The sequence below is a fragment of the Pseudoliparis swirei genome, chromosome 9 (assembly GCF_029220125.1).
Source record: "Pseudoliparis swirei isolate HS2019 ecotype Mariana Trench chromosome 9, NWPU_hadal_v1, whole genome shotgun sequence".
Classification (NCBI taxonomy): domain Eukaryota; kingdom Metazoa; phylum Chordata; class Actinopteri; order Perciformes; family Liparidae; genus Pseudoliparis; species Pseudoliparis swirei.
The window spans coordinates 16,514,236-16,537,342 of NC_079396.1; the positions used below are offsets into that span (position 1 = coordinate 16,514,236).

Genomic DNA, 23,107 nt, shown 5'->3' on the forward strand with positions numbered 1-23,107 from the left:
AACATTTGGATCAAATGTGTCTCGCAGGATCCCAATCTGCCCAAAATGTGTGAAGTGACAAAGTGTCAGAGGGTTCTTTTAATTTTTATTGGGATAACTGCTGCCAGACAACCATTTTTTTCTTTCTCTTTGCTATTTTGAACAGTTTGGCAACATGACATCCTTTGATTTAACACTTTGATTCATGGGAGCAACTAAACACACACAGGCCTCTCTCTCCGCTATCAAAGAAATCCAGGATGCAATGAGTTGCAGTAAAAACAATACACTCTCCTCTTTTGACTGTCCTCGTTCAGTAAAACACTCCTGCTATCTGAGTCCCTCTTCATTACCCACTCCTCCTGAATCAGCAATGACATGCTCTACTCTCTGACAAATAGTCTTTTGACCCATCTTTCACTGCAGCATTTTGTTTTCTTTCTGAACAGCAGAAGCAACAAAAACAGTTGTTTTCAGTGTCCTGATCTCCAGTTATAGAAAGTCTTGATTTTTCTTTATCTGTAATTATACATGTTTTCTATGAAGTTAAATCACTTCACCAAGGTATCAACACGGCAAACTGGAAACATGTTGCCATATGTGCATTTGTGCCCTAATATGGGAACATATTTTAATGTTGAGGCATCCAAGAAAAATGTAGCACCAATGCATAAAAAAACAAGCTACATCTCCAGGCTGCAGGCCTTCTGATAATCACTCCACTCCTCTCGTCCTTCTTTCTCTCTGATCCGGTCTCCACCTCCCTCATCTTTTTCTCCCGTTTCATCTACTCAGTGCCTTTTCCTGGTGCATGTTTCTGACCTGCAGACATTATAATCTTTTGTTTCTTTCTCTATTTTTCAATCTTAATGCCTGATTTTATTCATTTCATCATAAGCAAACATCAGACTTCTGCTGCATTTCCCACTATTAGCCACTGGCTAGTAAATATGCTGGACTGCATTATGGAATATACGTGTAAGTGGAACCAACTATGCTATGACAGATGGTGGACGCAGTTAAAGCCTGAAGGTGAAATTAAATCAAATAACTATTTTTATGTGACGCGATAGGGTCTTTCACATAATTTGCTGTCACTATAATCCAAACCCTCTGGATACATAAGCTTCTTGTAATAGGTCTTTATCTCGAATGATCTAAACTGTATTATTGTTTATTTCTGGGAAATGTGTTCCTCCAAGACCAATTTAATTTATAGGGCCAGTATGTTAACATTTTGGGTGCTATATTGGAATATAATATGCATAACTATGTTTTCATTGGTAAAAATGTTGAGTCCTTCATGTAGGGAGTGGGCCCTCTTCCTGGGGTCCGCCATATTGCACCGCCATGTTTCTACAGTAGCCCACAACGGAAAAACCAAACACATGCAATAGCACTTTTCAAGTTACCTGAAGGCCACTCGAGTTATCCAACAACCGAGTGAAGTGACACGGGCCGCCTGGCAGCAGCACGGTTTGCACTCTGCAGCTCAAGTTACTGCTGTCTTGGAAAGGGAGCATTGAGCGGAGGGTAGTCAGTCTTTAGCAATTAGTAAACAGACCGCGAGATGCCACTAAATCCAAGACACTGTCTATTTAACCTTGAACACCAAGCAGGCATAGGCTGATGTCTACGAAAGGGATGCCCTGCGTTAGACATGGCAATGGTTATTAGACAGACATTCAATGAAGACAGAGTTCCCTTTCTGAGACCAGAACTGGATCTCATAAATACAATCTTCTGTGACACAAGAATATAAGTTAGGAATAAAAAAACAATTCAGAAAAACCAGACGTTCTGGATTCCCTGTCAGTGAATACAAATACATAAACCTCAGTTTCTTGTTTTCCTCTTACCATCATGTATTATTAATCGTTTTGACTACATTAGCAGAATGATCCGATTTCAAAACATATTTTTCTACTAACCATGTTATCAGACCATCCACCGCAGTATCTCACTATCTGTCTCTCCTTGTTCATGGATGGTTTCCCTCTCTCTCTCATGAATAATTTATGCAGTTATGCAATCACAAGACGCCGCAATAAATGAAAAAAGGAGTCAAGGCTACAGTTGGTTTATAGCAGCAGTGGACTGGAAGCTGAGTGGGCGAATACATTGTTACCCTACCATTGTACACAATAATCATTAACAAACGTGTGGCGGAATGATTCTATATATATTTATCATTATTTTCCTTTTTGGGGGAACTGTTTTTGCCTCTGTTCTCCCCGTAAAGTCAATCACCAAAGACTTTATCATCACATATCTCATCTGTTAATAGTAAACAGTGATCTTGTTCTTCATCTGACTTGTCTTTCCTGATGGAAATAATTTGGACACATCCTGAGAGATTTAAAACTTGCTCAGAGTGGATGCATCCCAATGACATCCACATGACATCCCACACATCCACAGTTTGTTAACTTTGAAGTTAAACCAGTGTGAACATGGTGGTCCCACAGCAGAAGTATTTAATACAAAATTCCGCAAAGTCCAATAGACCTTATTTTGATATTCCAAACCTGCATGTCCACTTTTCTGTTTTTGTGAAATAACTTCTCTGACGCACATATTTATCTGACTGTTGGATATGTCTACCCACCTCTCTCTTGTGTGTGTGTGTGTATGTGTGTGTGTGTTTGCGTGTGTGTGTGTGTGTGTCCATGTCACTGCAGTTATAGCGCATATTGGAATACACATATTTGATTGGCTGAGTAGCATGACATGATGTTTCCTGAACTGACGGTTACCATAGATTTGCTCCGGTTATAAGTCCGGATACAACAGGGTCTGAATCTGGATCTGGATCCGTACCGCAGTCCTCCTATCAGTGAGCCCCTTCCTAGAGCATCATATTATGAAGCGCAGGGCCATTGACCAAACGGCAGTATCGTGAGAACATGTTTCTCAACAAAAAGTAGCCAGGAAAGAAGTACATCTGTGATGTTTTTACAAGAAGAATTTCTGACTGTTGTACTGGGCAGTATACAGTATGTGCATTTTGGAGAACGAGGCATTTTAAGGTTGCAGTGTTATATCTTAATGTCATTTTCTAAATTAACAATCGGACTAAATATAACAAAAGCTTAAGATATTGAATGCTTGAGAAATGCCTGGGACTAATGCAAGGTGTAAGCTGATTGTTATGGTATTGTTATGTTTGGTTATTTTGCTTAAGTGTAAAACCAGAGCTATGGTCCTTCCCCACCTTAAATGAACTCTAACAGGAACATGGTTAGGGCAGCAAAACAAAGTAAATTCACAGTATGTTCGATATTTGTTGTTGAAATTGAAATTTGCCTCAGAGTGCTTTACAATCTGTACATATAGACATCCCTGTCCCAAAACCTCACATCGGAAGCTAGCCACATGCAACACTCTGGTTGCCTTCAAGGGGAGAAACTTAGCGAAAGGACAATCTTTCTTAGCCGGAACCTACTTGTTTTTGTGAACTGAAGGACTCAAATGACTTAATCTGATGCCAGAAAATGAACCCAGCACGGAACCCAGAGGAGTCCTGAGATTACTGCTTGAGCAGGCATCAAACTGACACGGTTACACAGTTAAGACTCTCTCCCACACACACACACACACACACACACACACACACACACACACACACACACACACACACACACACACACACACACACACACACACACACACACACACACACAGTTATACACGATAGTTCATTAGAAGTAATTTGTCAGATTGGGTTTGCTCAGGTCTTGAAAACAACATATGAGTATGTGAGAAGTCCACTGTGAATCACTGTGACAGTGTTTCAAATACTGCTGACACTTTCTTTTGTGGTTGTTTTTCTTTGTCCTGTGAGTAAGTGACTAAAAAAACATGTAACGTGATGCTAACTTTTTTTTTAATCGACACCTTCAGAGAGACAACTCTTGAGCAAAAGTTTGTTTTAGTAGTTCATATTTTCCGACTACTTCCTTTTTTCTTCTATTGTTCTATTTAGAATTTATGTTTTTGGGGATGAACCACCATGTGATGTATCTTCCTATTTTCAAGAAGATCCTGTAGGCCAGGCCTTTTGGTCAAGTTAAGCCACATCCTCTTGAAGCGTATAGGACTTAACTAACCGCAATATAAGTAATGATTTTAAACGTACACTTACATTGTTAAAAGTACTATTACTTGTTAGTCTGTGCACTTTATTTAATATTGCATATTGAATATACACTATGTAATGTTTGGCCTGTGTTGATTGTTGTTAATTGTTTAATGTTACTCTTCAATGTTGCATTAAATTCCTTGTATGTGAAAACATACTTGGCCATAAAAAGTTCTGATTATGATAAATAGGGGACGTTTGAGGATACATATCTGTGGATTATTCACACTCATCATAAAGTCATTCATGATTTCTAATGCTTATAAAAGTATTCAGGTATTAGATTGAGCTGTTGTGTCTGATCCTGTAATAACAGACCTGACATCCATGTGCTCGGTCAAGCATCCTTTATTGTATTTTAGTATTTGGGAGATAACTCAGAGAAGGTAACCATTTCTCCCAGTCATAACGATATTTGCTGTTGCAAATGGATTCACTTGTTACAAGCATGACATGATTAGTTTGAAACAGTGAAACATGTCAAAATGAATGCATGAGGAAATAGAGCAGCATGTGATATGGGCCCCTGTATGCAATTCATAATGTTGACTGATATTCTTATCTTTACGAAATGGATGTTCAAAACAGACACACACACACGCACACACACCTACACACACACACACACACAAGCACACTCTCACGAACAAAATACGTATTACTGTATCCAGACTCATCTGCTAATCTGACACTGCTGTAGGAGAAAAGTAATCTTTGCACACTTGTATATAGACAGTCGCCCTGGAAAGTGATGAATCTAGAGGCCTTTAAGCATCGGGGCGATTTATTCACACTTTAATCTAAAGTATTATGTCTTTCACTAACCAGTTTTCCTTGACCTCGACAGATCTCCATGCCTTTTCATGAAAGGCTGGCGGAGTGTTCTGCTAATGGAGATAAGAGAGGAAGCACTGAAACACTTTTTTTTTTCTCGAGCCTCATTTTTGGTGGCAGGGACGGCATGTTAGGCTTGTTCCATGCACCGTGTCTCTATGTCCTCACTGAAGTGTGGTGAAGCATGTAGTTACAGTTACTAGAAGAGAGATACCAAATAACAACTTGATCAAGTCCCATGAAGGAATGCCAACATTGACTTGTTGGAGTGAGAACCGGTTGCTCCAGAAGAATTACAGGTCAGAGTAATATCAAGACATTACTTAATTAATTAATCTTCTCATGACCAGTGTAACATACAACTGGCTCACTGTATTCATGACATCACATATTTTGTCCAGAGTATTTCATTGAAGACAGAGAATGTGAAAGGTAATGTGATCACAGTAGGAGGTTGTAGTCATTACTCTGATTATGTGTTTATGTGTTCCTCTTTGGGTTCTGCTTCAAACTGCAGGATCAAACGGTGTTATACATACAAATGGTTGCGCATGCTCGATATAAAATAATTTTAGAATGCACTCGCTCACAGTTTTCCTTCCCTACCCAAAATGCACATAAGATGGGTTACTAGTGCAGAGATGGAGAATATAAAGGGGGGTGTTGAGAAAGCCCTCTCATCGATCTGCCCAAAGGAAAGAGACAGAGGGGGGAGGGGGGGGGGATCAAAGCAAAGCAAAGCGCAGTGCCTGGCTGCATCTTCATCCCAGCAGACCCCTCCTCTCTCTCTCCCTCTCCCACTCCCTCTCTTTCTTGCTCCCTCTCTCCCCCTCTCGATCTCTGTCTGCCTGCCAGCTGATGCTGACTGGAGGTGAAGTAGTTGTCTCTCCCCTCGTCATCCCGGTGAAAACCTGGACAGGTTGACGGAGATTTGGGATTGTGACACTGACGAGCCGACTGCTTGATGACAGCGGGAGGAAACTGCGGATTCCAAGAGAAACAAACCCACACCAAGAGAGAGCGACAGACAGAGACAGAGAGACAGACAGAGAGACAGAGACAGCGGGCTGAACCAGACTGTGCTCAGTAACGCGGGGAGAAACAAACAACTTCCAAACGCTTGTGTCCTCTGGGCGGTCTGCGGGGAGCTGTGGAGGTGTTGCCACCAGAGAGGTAAGATAATGCACAACCTTCCACACAGATGCAAGAAGGTGCACACAGCCTATATGCGCATATATGTACATATATGCGTCCGTGTCCTGGATCACAACAGTGCGCACTGCGTGTGAAAACGCGCCCGTGTCCATCTGCACTCCGTCACCGTGTTTATGTTGAGCTACTTCAGCTGAAAGGCTGCCATAACACACTGTATAGATGGCGCTTGGCGCGGCGCGTGCGTGCGTGACGCAGTCTACATGTGTTACATCTGCGCATTCATGGTGCATGCATGCGTTGGCCGTGCGGGTGGTAGGCCTACGTTTCAACGTGTTTGTACTTGGAGCAGCTCGTTTCATGTCGAGTCTTAGCAGCAGGTTGCATTGCAGACACATTGGGAAGTTTGTTGCATTTAAGCCTGTAAGATTCAAACACCTGGCCTGATTGAGATGCACGCTTGTGTGCGTGTGTGTGCGTGTGCGCTTGTGGCGAGTGTTGGGGTCTGCTGGGAGTGGAAGCTTTTATTGGTGCATTTCCATGCAACACTTTCCCTTTGGGATGTCACTGTGTATATGAGTATGTCTGTGTGTGTGTGTGTGTGTGCGCGTGTGTGTGCGTGTTTGTGTGTGTGACTGATGTTACTACTGAGAGACGTTGCAGCAGATCGTATGGAAGTGTTTTAATGCCAAAACTGAAGAAAACAAATCCAACACCAGGTATATGCCATATCAGTAATCTACAGGTTTGAATGTATTTTACAGTAAACATATCCACTCACAACAAATCACCTGACCTGCCTTAGCAGGTGGAGTCGAACTAAATGGCGATTGACAACCAGGTGTACTTTGCTTGTGAGGGACATTAATGAAGAGCTAGCAAGTGATAAGGATGGATTGTGCACCCATGTTTAGTGAAACAATTTATGTTTGCTGTCTGACGTACTGATTACTTTGTCCTGACATATTCTCCAAATTACCAATGCTTAATTTAGTTTTTGAGCCTTTAGCACATATTTTATTATCAGTTGATTTTCATAGTTTTGTAGTATTAACTGCATTTGAAGCAAGTCTTGTTCTACTAAAATTAAAATATTGATATATATTTCCCCGAACAATCCCAACACAACGTCTACTTCTGCCTACACTCAAAGAAATGACTCATTGGATGAACTCAATTAAATTGTTGGCAGGTTTTCCATCCAACAATTATATGCAACTCCAACTCAAATTTAGCACATCAGTGCAATAAAATGTAATTAAGTTAGTCTAACTCATTTGTATCAAATACATCTAAAATAAAATAACGATATTCATTAAATTAAATTAATTTATGTTTGTCCAACTCAAAATATAAACTAACTAACTAACAAAATATGCAAACTCCACACAGAAGGAACGCCCCAACTGGGAATTGAACCCACGGCCCTCTGGCTGTGAGGCGACAGTGCTAGCCACTACACCTCCGTACAGCCCTGAAAGTGTCTTCACCTCATGCAAACAACTGATTTTCAGAAAGCGCATGCGCAAAGGGTAGTCCTCAATGAAACACATTTATTTTGAGTTGATATGCACACCATCTAACCTAAATAAATCTAATAAATGAAAGTATTCATACATTTTGTGTTACACCCATTAAATATAAATATCTATTTTTGTAATTGATTTATTTAAATGTATCAAACAATATTTAAATGTGTCACCTCTAAGAAGGGCTTGAATCGTTTTTGTGAGTGTAACCTAAATAAATCTAATAAATGAAAGTATTCCAACATGTTGTGTTACACCCATTCAATATAAATATCTTCGTTTTGTAATTGATTTATTTAAATGTATCAAACAATATTTAAATGTGTCACCTCTAAGCAGGGCTGGAGTGGGGCCACTTTTCAGCCCGGGAATTTCAGGCTCAAGACCAGCCCACTTTTTTTATGGTAGTGAAAATTGGATAATGCAATGCAAATACTTGCGCGCGCCGGCATCGAGCCGAGAAGAGTTGTTGACGGGGGGGGGGGGGGGGTGCAAGTGACTATTTTTTTGCTCCGTCCCGATGCGCGCAGACCGGCGTCGGAGCTCTGCAGCGACCGCGATCGACCTATCAAGGTGTCAACAAATAAAATTCTCGACCGGCCCAGAAGTGAAGCGGCCCACCGGGAACTCTCCCGATTCTCCCGATTACCCACCCCGGGCCTGCCTCTAAGAAGGGCTTGAATCGTTTTTGTGAGTGTAACCTAAATAAATCTAATAAATGAAAGTATTCCAACATGTTGTGTTACACCCATTCAATATAAATATCTTCGTTTTGTAATTGATTTATTTAAATGTATCAAACAATATTTAAATGTGTCACCTCTAAGAAGGGCTTGAATCGTTTTTTTTAGTGTACCTTGTTACAGAGCTACCATCTAGACCTGGGCCTATAGAATAGAGAACATCATTATCATCATCTTTCATCAAACTTAATTTTTTTAACTATATGCTTAAATATTTTGAACTAAAACTATTCATCCATCACTGATGCAAATTCACGAAAGTTTGAACAGTTTATCAATAAATGGTTTAAATGTATTTGTGCAAGCAGAGGACTTATCACCTGGATACTTGATTGACTTGTGAAATGTAAAAACAGAAGGCGTGGATCATCTGGCATGTGCTGCTTTTGTCAAGATTGAAGATATGAGTAATATAGTTTGCTGTCTTGGGGGGGGGGGGGGGGGGGGTCTCATTTATGAATAGATTACAACCATGGATTTGTGTTATTGTCTCTGTTCTTGCTGAGTTAAAATCAGTGCAAAACAAGCTTCTTTGTGCCACAGTACAAACAGAAGCAGTGTAGGACATTGGTTATGAGTGTGGTCCAACCATTTGCTGCTGCAAAGGAAAATTAGACTGTGTCTTATTCATGTAACTAACCATTTAGACATCCACGAATAGGCTGGAAGGCTGAAAACAAGTAGAGATTACTTCTTCCTTCAACGTTTACCTGAACTGAAGCTTATTAACAGCTGTTTATTTTATAGGTTTCCCCTGAGGGGGTTGAGGAGCTTGCAGGTATTCACCACAAAGGATTCTGCACTCTTGCGTGTGTGTTTATTGACTCATATTTAATGATTGTAACAATTATTCCATCCTAACGGTTGCTCTCGGTAGACTTTCACAAGATATTTACTGTTTTGTGTTCCTTCTGACCTCATTGTGGGTCTTCTTCCTTATCAAGTCTCATTAAGGATCTTTGGTGACATTCAGAAAAAACACCAGTCATCCTGCAAAACAGTTGAACCCATGGCTCAAAATGTTGTGTTGTGGTGGGCAATCAAGCTGACTGGATAATCAGGAGACTGCGGGGCAGTGATTAGGGGTGTCACGGTACCAGACCTTAGGTAGGTGATACCAGTGAAATTAAAACAATAAATCCCATGTACTTCAACATACACTCCTTTATCACCATTTGCATACAGTTTTTCAAATATATTATTTATAAGTGTTGATCCACCTCAAGTTTCTTGCTTAAAACTCAATTTTACAAGATCACATTTGAACACTTCATGATTATGGAATAATTTGATTCACCTATACACATGTTTTTAACCCTTGTGTTGCCTTCGGGTCAATTTGACCCGATTCAATGTTTCACCCTCCTGTCGCCTTCGGGTCAATATGACCCGATTCAATGTTTAACCCTCCTGTTACCTTTATATTTAATAACATATTTTACCCTTGAGGTCAATATGACCCCAGCTGTTAAAATCTCCAGAAAATTATTAGAATTAATATTGTTTTCCAAGTTTAAGTGTGAGGTACTTTATGTTTGTTTGTTGACTCCCGAAAGAACACCGACATTAAACATTGAATCGGGTCAAACTGACCCGAAGGCGACAGGAGGGTTAAATATTGAATCGGGTCAAAATGACCCGAAGGCAACACAAGGGTTAAAGAATAGAGCTTAAAGGTAGCTCAATGCAACCTCTATTGGCTCCATTATTTCGCCAAGCAGGACCGTTATCTGTCTTCTCTGGCTACATTGTTGTTTTACAACGTAGAACTATCAGGGAATGTTTCTATTGGTCTCAGGACGATGGTTTGTGGTTCTACTCAAGCCCTAATCTCTACAGGGTACTTGTGGTATTGGAGAAAAAATAGCATGGGGACATGGGTTCTTGGGACATCCCTAGTGTAGATGTATTTTAGGGCTATCCACCCTAGACTGCAAAATTACCAACACAATATTTAGCTGTTTGACATCTTGACAACAACGGTCACCTGCTAGCTTACCGCTCAGGCAGCGGAGGCACCAAGGAAAGAGTGGAATATTCTGGACCTACACGTGCATTCGATTAGCCTTAAAGATGATGGATGAGTTATTAAAACTGGATTTCTTGGATCTTAGTTAATTGTCTCACTCAAAGAACAGCATTGGTGAGGGCAAGTTCTTTCAGGCGTTACCTGAAAGAACTTGCCCCTAAAGTGTTGGTACATTGTTACACTGTAAAGTATTACAGCAACGATTAAAATGTGTTGTAGTCTTAACAGCATTTTCTATGATGTTTCACAATGTTTCACACTTATTTAAATGCTTCAGAAACCAAGATATGTAACTGACTATATTAATGTAAAACAGTTAACTTACTTACCTGTCCTGCTGTAATTCATGACTCAGCATAAAGTTTCCAAACAGACATAATAAAATGAACGGGTTTAGCTGGATGTCCTCAGTTGGAGTTCAAATCGTCACCCCCTCTTTCTACCACCACAGCAGTTGATAAAAACACCAGAAGAAGCCATATTCATTGATTGAAAAAACACAATTGCCACCAGAGGTTGGAAACAGTGATGCAATCCAACAATCAATCAGAGTTTATGTTGATCAATGAATTGCGTGATCCTGTAGCATCCTCTTGAATGTATATCACATCACCATAACCCTAACCACATTATATTTTGCAGACATTTTGGTTTCCATAACATGTATTCTAGAGGCAAGAAAACATGCAGAATACACAGGTGTATGTCTATTTGCCTTTTTGGATTTCTCCTAAGCACTTACATACACCAAACCTTACACTAAATAGATTGTAATTGCTGTTGAGAGTATTTTCCGATTTATGGATTGATAAAGAGATATCTAAATGTCTGTCTGTGATAACAATATATATATATATATATATATATATATACACTACCGTTCAAAAGTTTGGGATCACTTAGAAATGTCCTTATTTTTCAAAGAAAAGCACTGTTTTTTTCAATGAAGATAACATTAAATCAATCAGAAATACACTCTATACATTGTTAATGTGGTAAATGACTATTCTAGGTGGAAACGTCTGGTTTCTAATGAAATATCTCCAGAGGTGTATAGAGGCCCATTTCCAGCAACTATCACTCCAGTGTTCTAATGGTACATTGTGTTTGCTAATCGCCTTAGAAGACTAATGGATGATTTGAAAACCCTTGTGCAATTATGTTAGCACAGCTGAAAACTGTTTTGCTGATGAGAGAAGCTATAAAACTGGCCTTCCTTTGAGCTAGTTGATTATCTGGAGCATCACATTTGTGGGTTCGATAAGACTCTCAAAATGGCCAGAAAAAAAGAAGTTTCATGTGAAACTCGCCAGTCTATTCTTGTTCTTAGAAATGAAGGCTATTCCATGCGAGAAATTGCAAAGAAACTGAAAATTTCCTACAGTGGTGTGTACTACTCCCTTCAGAGAACAGCACAAACGGGCTCTAACCAGAGCAGAAAGAGAAGTGGGAGGCCCCGGTGCACAACTCAGCAAGAAGACAAGTACATTAGAGTCTCTAGTTTGAGAAATAGACGCCTCACAGGTCCTCAACTGGCAGCTTCTTTAAATGGTACCCGAAACGCCAGTGTCAACGTCGACAGTGAAGTGGCGACTCCGGGATGCTGGCCTTCTAGGCAGAGTGGCAAACTAAAAGCCATATCTGAGACTGGCCAATAAAAAGAAAAGATTGGTATGGGCAAAAGAACACAGGCATTGGACAGAGGAAGATTGGAAAAAGGTGTTATGGACAGATGAATCCAAGTTTGAGGTGTTTGGATCACACAGAAGAACATTTGTGAGATGCAGAACAGGTGAAAAGATGCTGGAAGAGTGCCTGACACCATCTGTCAAGCATGGTGGAGGTAATGTGATGGTCTGGGGCTGCTTTGGTGCTGGTAAAGTGGGAGATTTGTACCAGGTAAAAGGGATTTTAAGTAAGGAAGGCTATCACTCCATTTTGCAAAGCCATGCCATACCCTGTGGGCAGCGCTTGATTGGAGCCAATTTCCTCCTCCAACAGGACAATGACCCAAAGCACACCTCCAAATTGTGCAAGAACTACTTAGGGAAGAAGCAGGCAGCTGGTCTGCTGTCTGTAATGGAGTGGCCAGCACAGTCACCAGATCTCAACCCCATTGAGCTGTTGTGGGAGCAGCTTGACCGTATGGTCCGCAAGAAGTGCCCATCAAGCCAATCCAACTTGTGGAGGTGCTTCAGGAAGCGTGGGGTGACATTTCAACAGATTACCTCAACAAATTAACAGCTAGAATGCCAAAGGTCTGCAATGCTGTAATTGCTGCAAAAGGAGCATTCTTTGACGAAAGCAAAGTTTGAAGAAAAAAATTAATACTTCAAATACAAATAATTATTTCTAACCTTGTCAATGTCTTGACTATATTTTCTATACATTTTGCAACTCATTTGATAAATAAAAGTGTGAGTTTTCATGGAAAACACGAAATTGTCTGGGTGATCCCAAACTTTTGAACGGTAGTGTATATGAGACAGTATAAGCTGGATCATTCAATGTTCTTTTTCTGTTTGAGAATGTTGTGCTAATAAGCACATACAATTTCAAGAATTTCAGAATGCATGATAATTGCAGCGGGGAAGTTTCATGTGGATATCCATGTGTTGCTTTTTTTTAAACATGCACCTTGCGTAGTAACACAACGTCAGTATCATTCGTGCTTCTTTGTCCTCACACGTGACAGAAGTGGTACAATGGAGCACCTGAATTGCAACTGCAGCCTTACATGGGCACACACTTCAGGCTCAAGTTTAACTGCTTATTCATCAAAGCTTAGGCAGCTAAAACACACAGACACATATACACACAGACACAGCTGCCGCAGAGATGAAACCCGTCAACAAAAACACACTGTGTCTGAGATGTGGAGGGTGGATGTGAGAAGGAAAGGCGGAAAGGACAAAGAGACATCAACCGTGAGGGAGAGATGAGGAAGAGATGGAAGGATGAGAAAGGAAGGAAGGAGATATTAGAACATATATACAACCCATGTGTATCGAGCCTGGCAGGAACCCCGGGGAAATTTAGCCACACAGCAGAGTTACTTTGCTGTTCTGATTTGATGAATATTCATGAGCATGCAGAGAGAGAGGGAGGCCGCCTGGATCATGGCAGCATTTTGATGTGTTACGAGCTGACAGATAAGAAACGACTGCTCCATTGAGTTGCAAAATGATGTGTTCATGCTCTATCAGTAAAAATGAGTATTGGGCAAATGCTATTACCACGTTATCATGATGTGTTTAAATGTAAATTCATTGTAAAATGTTGTGTTTGGCTGGAATCTAACAAATACAAGTAGATATTATATATAGAGAAGGAATTATATGGGGTCAGATCAGTCTCAATAATTGCAAATGCACACAGAGAGACTCACACATGCAAACACAAAGATTCACAAATGCACAAAGAACAATTCACAAATACATTCGATTTACAAATGCACGCTGAAAGATTCTCAAATACATTCCAATGCACACATGAATAAATTATGATTCCTTTTTTTGTCGATCGCACTGCATTTGCTTATGAATCGCTCTACATGTGTACCTGGCTTTTTGAGACTCACCTGTCATGGCTCGATTTGCAAATGCGTAAGGCCGCACACAGAGGTCAGGAATATACATAGTGTCGTCGGTTGAGGTTGTTGGAGCAACATGTTTAACACAGCCCTCTCCTTTAAATGCTGGCAGATCATCTTTTGTTCTGCTTTAGAATAATTACTGATACAAATCTCTCTCTCTCTCCCCCAACTTCTCTTAACAACCATAAATATTGATGTCATCCCCCCTCTCTCTCCCTCATTCTTTCCTTAAGTCTCTCTCTCATACATCTTGGTGTTAACATATTCCTCAAGCGGCAGAGCATTAATAGCAAATGTAATGCTGCCAGCTTTCTTCTTCTTCTTCTTCTTCTTCTTCAGTGCTGTAGTATCCTTTCTTTCAGTTTCCTAAATCTCTCGATTTTCAAATTTTCTAATGTACTTCTCTTCTTTACTTTATTCTCTCTATCTCTAAATGTTGGAGATTTAGCTTTATCAATACACAATAACACGTTGATTCATGGCATTGCAGCATGGCTCGTTAGTTTCCTCCACTGCATGTTTTTAAAGAGAGCAGCACTCCCAATGGTGATACCACAGGGTCCTATCCCATCACTGCAGAAAGGTGAGAAGTTCAAGCAACCATAACAATTGATCCTTCACTAAGCCCCTCCCCCTTTGTTACTGTTGTTAGGCCTGTCAAACGTTCACATCTGGCTTTGTCAGTATGGCGTGTTAAACAATTTCAGTGAGATATATTCCAAAGGAACAATAGTTCTTACATTTCAGAGAGGAGTAGAACGGAGTACAATATGCATTTGAGAGATTAATTTCCAATATAATTTGTTGGCGAGTATTGTGAAATAAAGAGGCCGTTGGAGAGACAAGCTCTGCAGTCCCCCCGAAAGCTTCAGACCCTGTGTCATGTCTCGCGATGGGTGTCTTAAGGATTTTATTGATACTACTACTCCTAATACGTCTAGTTCTTTATCAATACTCTTAGTGGTTCTTTTTCATGAGTAAATAGTTGCTTTGTTGTATCTACATTTTTTTAAATATTGAGAAGAGGATTAGAATTTATATATATATTAAATATAATTAATGTTTCTAGTGCAGCAACAACAATGTTCACAATTGCAAAATCACTTTAAAAAGTCCATAAAAAATGGCTCACTGGAATCATCTAAATTCTAAAATGTCAATAAACGAATACATATTCCTGAGTGAAGTCTGTAAAGAACAAAGAACACAGACATCAACCAGTATCCTCATGCCCTTCATGGCAACCAATGCAGATGGGCAAGAGCTGGCGGGATGTGTTGTTTTTTCTTTCTTCCAGTTCAAAAGTCTAGTAGCTGCATTTGAACCAAGTACAGTGCGTGTCCACCTGCCCATCACTGTGATAAGTTCTACCACCTGATATCATGGAGTGTTAAGTTACTCTTTAATTTGTACCCACACCCAAATGCTGCTTGCAATTTGCAATACAAAGTGACTCATTATGGCCTCATTGTTTACAGTAGTTTATTATAATATTACATGTGACACCACACTTCTTCCTCCCGCCAGGTGAGTTTAAAACGTCCCGGTTCCCGGTCAGAGATGGAGTACACTGATGACTTCCTCCTTGCTGAGCTGGGCCACCTGCAGTTCTACAACGACTCCAACGGTACCTACAATGAGACCGACGGCTTACTGCCAACAGGGGTGAAGGTCACTATTGTGGTCGTCTACATGATTGTCTGTGTCATCGGCTTGGTGGGAAACTTCCTGGTCATGTATGTCATCATAAGGTAAGAAGAACATGAATTTCTACATGCACACATGATAAACCTGTTTCTGGTAGAGATGCTTCAAGATACAACCAACCTAACACTGTAGCTTCTAGAACATTCTTAGAACAAGTTCATTTGCATTGGAAACACTATAAAATTATCCCACAAAGTTGTTTTTTGCCCACTGTTGTTGAAAATGCTTCAGTACAGTCCACACTTCCAGTTTTATGACAGCACATCATCAGCCATTCTTCTAAAGCCATGGCTTCAAAGGCAGATATGATGATATGATCACTGTTGCTGTAGCGATCCGTGCTGAAAAGGGGGGGGGGGGGAGACCAGTGTTAAACATCACATGAAACTTGAACATGCACACTCATAACAAATGATTGCATATGCGACCTTCTGAAGGCTTGCTTTGTTTTAAAGGGACAGTGTGTATGATGTAATGGCATCTAGCGGTGTGTTTCCATGGAGCAACCAACTGAATCACCCCCCCCCCCTCCACCTTTCCTATTGTTCTTACATTATTCTCATAAAAGCCTAAAACATTATCTTTAAAAAAAAACATGGTGGTTCATGACCCAATATGAAAGGCTCATTTTAAACAAACAAAAACACAACAATACTTAGTTCCTGGTTGATATACAATATTGAACACATGTTTTTAATCATTGTCTTCCATTCCATTTGCTTATAGATCAAAAGCCCAAATCATTGATTAAGACACAACATTAGTTCATTATCAGAAGTTGCAGCATGAGAAGGTATCAAGGTGATGTTTTAAAGCCAGAAAGCCCCTCTCAGCAGGTGTCGACCTGTTTGTGTCTTTTTGTGTGAGTGTGTTTGCACATATTCTTTGTGTATTTGATTTGAAACAAGCGTAGGTGAACATCTGGGTGTTGTATGAGTCAGTCAGTGCGTTTACATGCAATCGAATTATTGGCTTAGTCGGACTGAAATCGAATTATCCGTTTCATGTAAACACCTTAGTCGGACTATGTGCGGTCCGACTTCGGTCCGATTAACACCCCTGGATAGCTCGGTCCGATCCAGTTGATAATTCGACTCTTGCGGCATGTAACTCTGAATTCGAAACTGGACTTTGCGTCTTTGCGCATGCTCGAGATCCCGCCGCCCTCCTCCCTCCCATGTCGTGACCCGAAGTCGAAAGAGACGATAAATTAAATTCTCCGTTTACCTTCAAGACGGCGTCTTCTCTCCGTTATCAACTCAGCCAATAGCGCCATTTGCATTCGCTGTACTCCTATTAACACCATGGAAGAATAGTAGAGGGATGTAGTCACCGCCTCTGTTCGCCATCTTTCTCGAAATGTTGTTGTTGGTGGTGGTGAAGAGGTCAAGCGGAAATGGCTGTATCACCACGAGTTGTAATGAAAACAGCGCCGCCTATCGTATCGGATATGACATGCTTTCGGCCAATGATTCGATTTACTCACTGCCATGTATATTGGGATAACAGCAGATCCCCCAAAAGATAGCATAGTCCGACTAAAGCAAGATTCGAATTATACCATCATGTAAACGCACTGAGTGTATTTCTGTGCAGTCATGGTTGGCCTGGTGGACAGCTACTGTCTGTTCATGTACATCACGTGAAACCAAAACAATGTGTTTTTTTTTCAAGTTTCAAGTTTTTATTGTCACATCCCCTTTTATACAAGTATAATCGGTTCGTGAAATTCTTATGCAAAAAACACCACCAAAAAGAGCAAGAAAAAAAAGAATAGATGATACATAAACTATACAATATCCACAAAAGAAGAAAGTATTACAATATATATATAATACAGTAATAGAGAATATACATCATAGATATACAGGAGTCAATCAGAAAATTAGAATGAGAGTTGAGATATTTTCTGTTTTGCACTAAAATTTTAATGTCGCATAAAGTGTGCACACTGAATGTGTGTGTGTCTGTGTGCGTGTGTGTGTGTGACTTTGCTGTTGTTGGGATACTGTTGCTCTGTTATTTAGCTCAATATGGTTTGTGTGAGACATACAGCTTTGTTCTTGCTTCTTGTTTTCAAACTGGAGAAATATATACAGGACTGTCTCAGAAAATTAGAATATTGTGATGAAGTTCTTTATTTTCTGTAATGCAATTAAAAAAACAAAAATGTCATGCATTCTGGATTCATTACAAATCAACTGAAATATTGCAAGCCTTTTATTCTTTTAATATTGCTGATTATGGCTTACAGCTTAAGAAAACTCAAATATCCTATCTCTAAATATTAGAATATCATGAAAAAGTATACTAGTAGGGTATTAAACAAATCACTTGAATTGTCTAATTAACTCGAAACACCTGCAAGGGTTTCCTGAGCCTTGACAAACACTCAGCTGTTATAAATCTTTTTTTTTACTTGGTCTGAGGAAATATTAAAATTTTATGAGATAGGATTTTAGAGTTTTCTTAAGCTGTAAGCCATAATCAGCAATATTAAAAGAATAAAAGGCTTGCAATATTTCAGTTGATTTTTAATGAATCCAGAATGCATGACATTTGTTTTTTTAATTGCATTACAGAAAATAAAGAACTTTATCACAATATTCTAATTTTCTGAGACAGTCCTGTATATATACCATTGTTATAAAATGTCTCCTTAAAAATCGTTAGCTTTCCATTTACCATCCACAAGTGTTTGTGCTTAAGAAGCAGGAGCAAGCCCTGGGACCTGAAAGAGATATAATTATATGTTGGAAATGTCAGCGTGTGTGTGTTAGAATGCCGTGTCCATATTACTTAAATCGTTGTGGATAATAACTGTCCTTGTTAGACCTGTTCTCACTCGGACATCTGCGTGAGGTTCTGTAGACAGATGTATGAGTCACACACAAACACACATAATAGGAATCATTACATCCGACTCCACCTCTTTGTCTTTTCCATCCACAATTCCAACCCGCAGCCCTCTGCTGTGTATCATCCCCTCTCTCTTTCCCTGCAATTTTCAATTCAAGCAGACAGAGGCTGAAGAACAATACAACACTCAGCTCTCTGTGCAAATTTAAAAGAAGAATTGAGCTGGACAACACTTGATCTTAAAGTTACATTTTATTTCCATTTGCTAACATACATGTATTTATTTAAGATAAATTAAATACATATAACACAATATAAATCTGTAATTCAAAAAGTAAAGCTGTTGATTGCTGAAATAAAAAAAGAGGAATTTACATCACGCTTTTAACTACATCATCTGAAATACAAATATGCTGATAATGGTTTCTTCATCAAGGTCGACGTGGCGCTATGAGTTTGGGTTCTGGGCATCCTGTTTACTGCCATCTACTTTATCCATTACTACAACTCTTAATCTTAATGTGGCCAGCAGTGTGTAGCTGAGCAGGGTCAATGAAAGGTCAACTCAGGAGACCTGTTATTCATGCTAATGTCCCACAAAGTATACCCCTTCTAAAGCTTCTTTTTTCTTATTGAATTAACAACCCTCTAATCCAATTTTTTGGAGGTAATCTACCGAAATAATATGCCCATTTCTTCATTATGGGGATTCCTGATGGATACCGGGCGCTATATGACTTTACCAACTAGCTATCATGATCTGAACACAAAACTGGAAAGCCGGGAGGCTGTTTAAGCTACCAATAACTATTAGGGAGCGTACAATGCAAGGTCTGTGTGAAGCTAACTTCATTTTGGTGGATGCCTAGCACTAGTGTTGTTACGAGATGTGCCGACGCTTCGAAGCGTGTGTCGAGTAATGGAGGGGGCGTTTCCTTGAAGCGCGTATCGAGGCTTGCTTCATTTAGGGGAGGAGCCAAAAATGATGACGTCCGAAGCCTCGCTGCCCGGCTGTACCACGTGACTGCTTCGGGAAGTGGTTCAGATATTGCCGTCAGGCTCCATTCAACATGTGGGTTGTTGGTTGAGAGTTTGGAGAGTTTAGAGAGAGAAATAGTTAGGAGAGTGAGGAGAGAAGGAGAGGTGATAAGATGGAACTGTTGAGAAACTGTTATTTCTGAATTAAAATGTCCCTTGTCCTGTACATCACTGTCCAAGTTACACAAGCATATTCAGTCCCCTCTTCCTAGTTCCACACACACACGTTCACTGTCCTCTGCCTGCTTAAGCCCATGGCATTTTCCTAAAGTGACATAATAACATTATTACACAACCTGCCATATCATATACTACCATTTTGGGAACATTTACACACACAGAATACATTAAAAAATATATCTTATTATGCACATATGTGATAATTTATGTACAGAAATGATTTAGTCATACATTTTTGTAATTCATAGTCATTCCCAACAGCCATAACAGACACAAACATTCAATGCATCACATTATGTGGTTCAGATACAGCTGCCTGTGATTATACACTTGGCCAGTAGGTGGTTTCGTGAGCACATGAAGCTTCGAGAAATGAACCCTTTCTCGAACCAATTGGCTGAAGTGGTCCGATGCCTCATGAGGCTTCATCTCACCATCACTACCTAGCACACAGCAAAAAAAGATGGAGCAAAAAACTAACTGGGCAACAAAAAAGTCAGTGCAGCGCACCTTGTGTTTCCACCCATGAAACACTTCTGATTAGCGCCCTGCTGTGTTTTGTCGCAGCTAGAGAGGACCCAAATGCCGACATAACTTCAGCAAAAGCTAATATTTATTCCAACAAACTCGACAGGACGACAAAAACGCGGACCAAACGGAACGAAGCCACGCTGGGAATGATACGAACAGGGTTTACATACACAGGCAGGCGGAGGTGATTGGACAACGGGGAACGAGACACAGGTGGACACAATGAGGGCGGGGCCAGCAATCACACAGAAGGAAACAATCAAGACCAGGGCAGACAATCACAGGGAGACAGATGACACAAGGACTTCAAAATAAGACACAAAACGAGACACAAACTCCAGATCATGACAGTGTAGCCACTGAGAGAGGACCTAAACGCCGACAACGGTGGAAGGAAACTTTATTCTTCAGAAAACCATCTCACAGAACAACAAAGCTCTACACAGGAAGCTCAACAGGGTTCTAAACAGGACGAACAAACAGGGTTTACATACACTGGGAAGGGGCAGATGATTAGACACAGGAGGAAACATGGGCAGGGCAGACAATCACAGGGACAGGAAGTGCAGGTAAACAGAGAACACGAGAGAAAATGACTTCAAAATAAAACGAAACAAGACACAAAATCCCAAGACCTTGACAGAATGAGTGTAATAAAAACGTTAAGAGATGATATAGCTCAGAAAGTCGTTGGCCCCGCGTGAAGTAACTTTGGTAATCCAAATGATGCAATACTACATGCTTTTCTACACTTGTTGTGTATGTATTGGAAAAATTTATTATACGTCCATACCCCCCCTTTCCTTTAACCTTTACACTGTGCTGCCTCTGCAAATCCTCAGTTACAGCTGAGACAACGTAGTCACTGTAAGCCAGATGGAACTATGTGATATTCAACCCACAAAACACTATGATTAATACATCACTGTAAAATGTCTCCCTCGAAGTGGAGCTACATCAGATGGAGGAGAGAACAAAAATGTTTTTACTCACTTTCTATCAGTGGGGGTGGTATGAGTTACATCAGAGCATTTTGTTCGCTGTAAAATGACTTGAATACCGTCCTATGGCAACAGCGACTTTTTGATCCTTGGTAACAATTAGTTTAAATCAGGTCACTCATTAAAATAAAGAAAACATTCAGCAAAGGGTTTTTAGCAACGAAATTCAGTAAAATAAACATTTTTAAATAAAATATACAGATGTAGATGTAGTACACACAAACTGTATGGCTCTAGTTTTACCTCAGCAAAAAACGTATAAATAAAAGTTACTGTGACTTTTGTAAGGGAAGGACAAGAAATTAAAAAGCAACTTTTCATGGCGCAGCCACAAATCATTCTTTAAAAAGCAGGGTTAGCGACAGAAGGTAACCAACTGCGCCTGAAAGCAGCTGTCCAATGCACCTCTTCCTTGTAAACAATAACGAGCGATAAAAGGCACGGAGGAAAAGCCGACGAGCAGCATTAATTGAGGTTGCGTGTCTGTCGGAACTCCTCTCTCAGTCTTGTCTTGTCGCTCTTATAGTTTTCCTAGACATCACCGAGTCCTTTCCTGACAGCGTGTTTCCTGCTACTAGTGCTGTCAGAGGACAGTTGGGGAAGAAGAGTTTCAACTTCCAGCATCAGAGCACTGCAGTGCAAGCGCGTCTTTTGGGTCGTAGCAACAACAAGAGCCAGGAGCGAGGATTTCTCCGAGACTCTGTTTAGTGCTACAGGCCCAAAGAAAAAATCAGGTGGACCACAGGGAGAGATAAACATCATGCTGCATCCAGCACAGAGCCGCCTGGAGACAGAGAGGAGAGTGTGGCAGGACAAAGCTGTTTTTAGGTTTGTTTTTGTGAGGGGGAAAACTGCCTAGAAGGATTTTTGTAAGGGTCTGTTTCCATAACAACAGACCAATCCACGTTTTACATTTCAGGACATGCTGAGGCCTGATGATGTCATCATTTCTTCGAGCATGATAAAATAAAAAAGACGGCAGTGAAAAAAAGGTGTCGTACAACTGCACCAACGGGCATTGCAACAAACAGGCTCAGGGGAATCTTCTGCAGAGTTCGTAAGTTGAGTGATAGTTGGAGCCCTTTCAAGGCTTGGATGATGAAACACCTCCTGTTGAATCATCAGTGCAAACTAGGAGCACCTGCCTTAACAAATAGCTGGTCCTTTGATACAAAGCCAAACTACAAGTTAAGTAAGAACGAGAAAATAAGCCAACAACAAATCTCAACCATTACAAACTGTCACCTAATTGTACTCTGTTATATGCCCTGCTAACCTCATATCGATTGTTGGTTTGACTTTTCAAATAGCTGGGAGTAGCTGAGAGGCGGGTGTGATGACGAGTGACGGGAGTATGAAAGCTGAACTGACAACGAAGCAGCTCTGATCTGGCCGGGGCTCTGTCTCCACAAACAGCTGCTGGTAGAGGCACTGAAATCATTTAAACCTGGCCATAACATAAACCTTCTTGATAGTTTTGGTAAATAGTCAAGGAGACTTATTTAAATATTGCCTCCGATCTGGGGCTGGGTGTTTTGACAAGCATGTTGGGCTCTTACAATTAAAAAGTGTCGAACTATGACAGTGCTCTCTCAATGAGATTTGTGTGCAATATTTTTCAGAGAGCTTTAATTTAGCTGTTGTGGTTCCACAGAGTTCGGTTGTGTGTGCTCTGACCTGCGTAGAGTGGTCCAGTTATCGGATTCTCTCTTCTTCTTTTTTTTATTTTTTGTTTTTGCCTTTATTTAACAGTGAAGGGTACGGTCAGGGGTTGGATTCGAACATCAAC

General features: G+C 40.4%; 1 protein-coding gene across 1 annotated transcript in view; it reads left to right on the forward strand.

The window, feature by feature from the left end:
- The first annotated feature begins 6,077 nt into the window (after positions 1-6,077).
- Positions 6,078-23,107, forward strand: part of oprl1 (opiate receptor-like 1) — a 69,730-nt gene continuing 52,700 nt past the window's right edge. The window contains exons 1-2 of the mRNA XM_056422298.1: positions 6,078-6,127; positions 15,530-15,753. Of these exons, the coding sequence (XP_056278273.1) occupies positions 15,563-15,753 (191 nt within the window). The 5' untranslated portion in view covers positions 6,078-6,127; positions 15,530-15,562. The remainder of the gene's footprint in view (positions 6,128-15,529; positions 15,754-23,107) is intronic.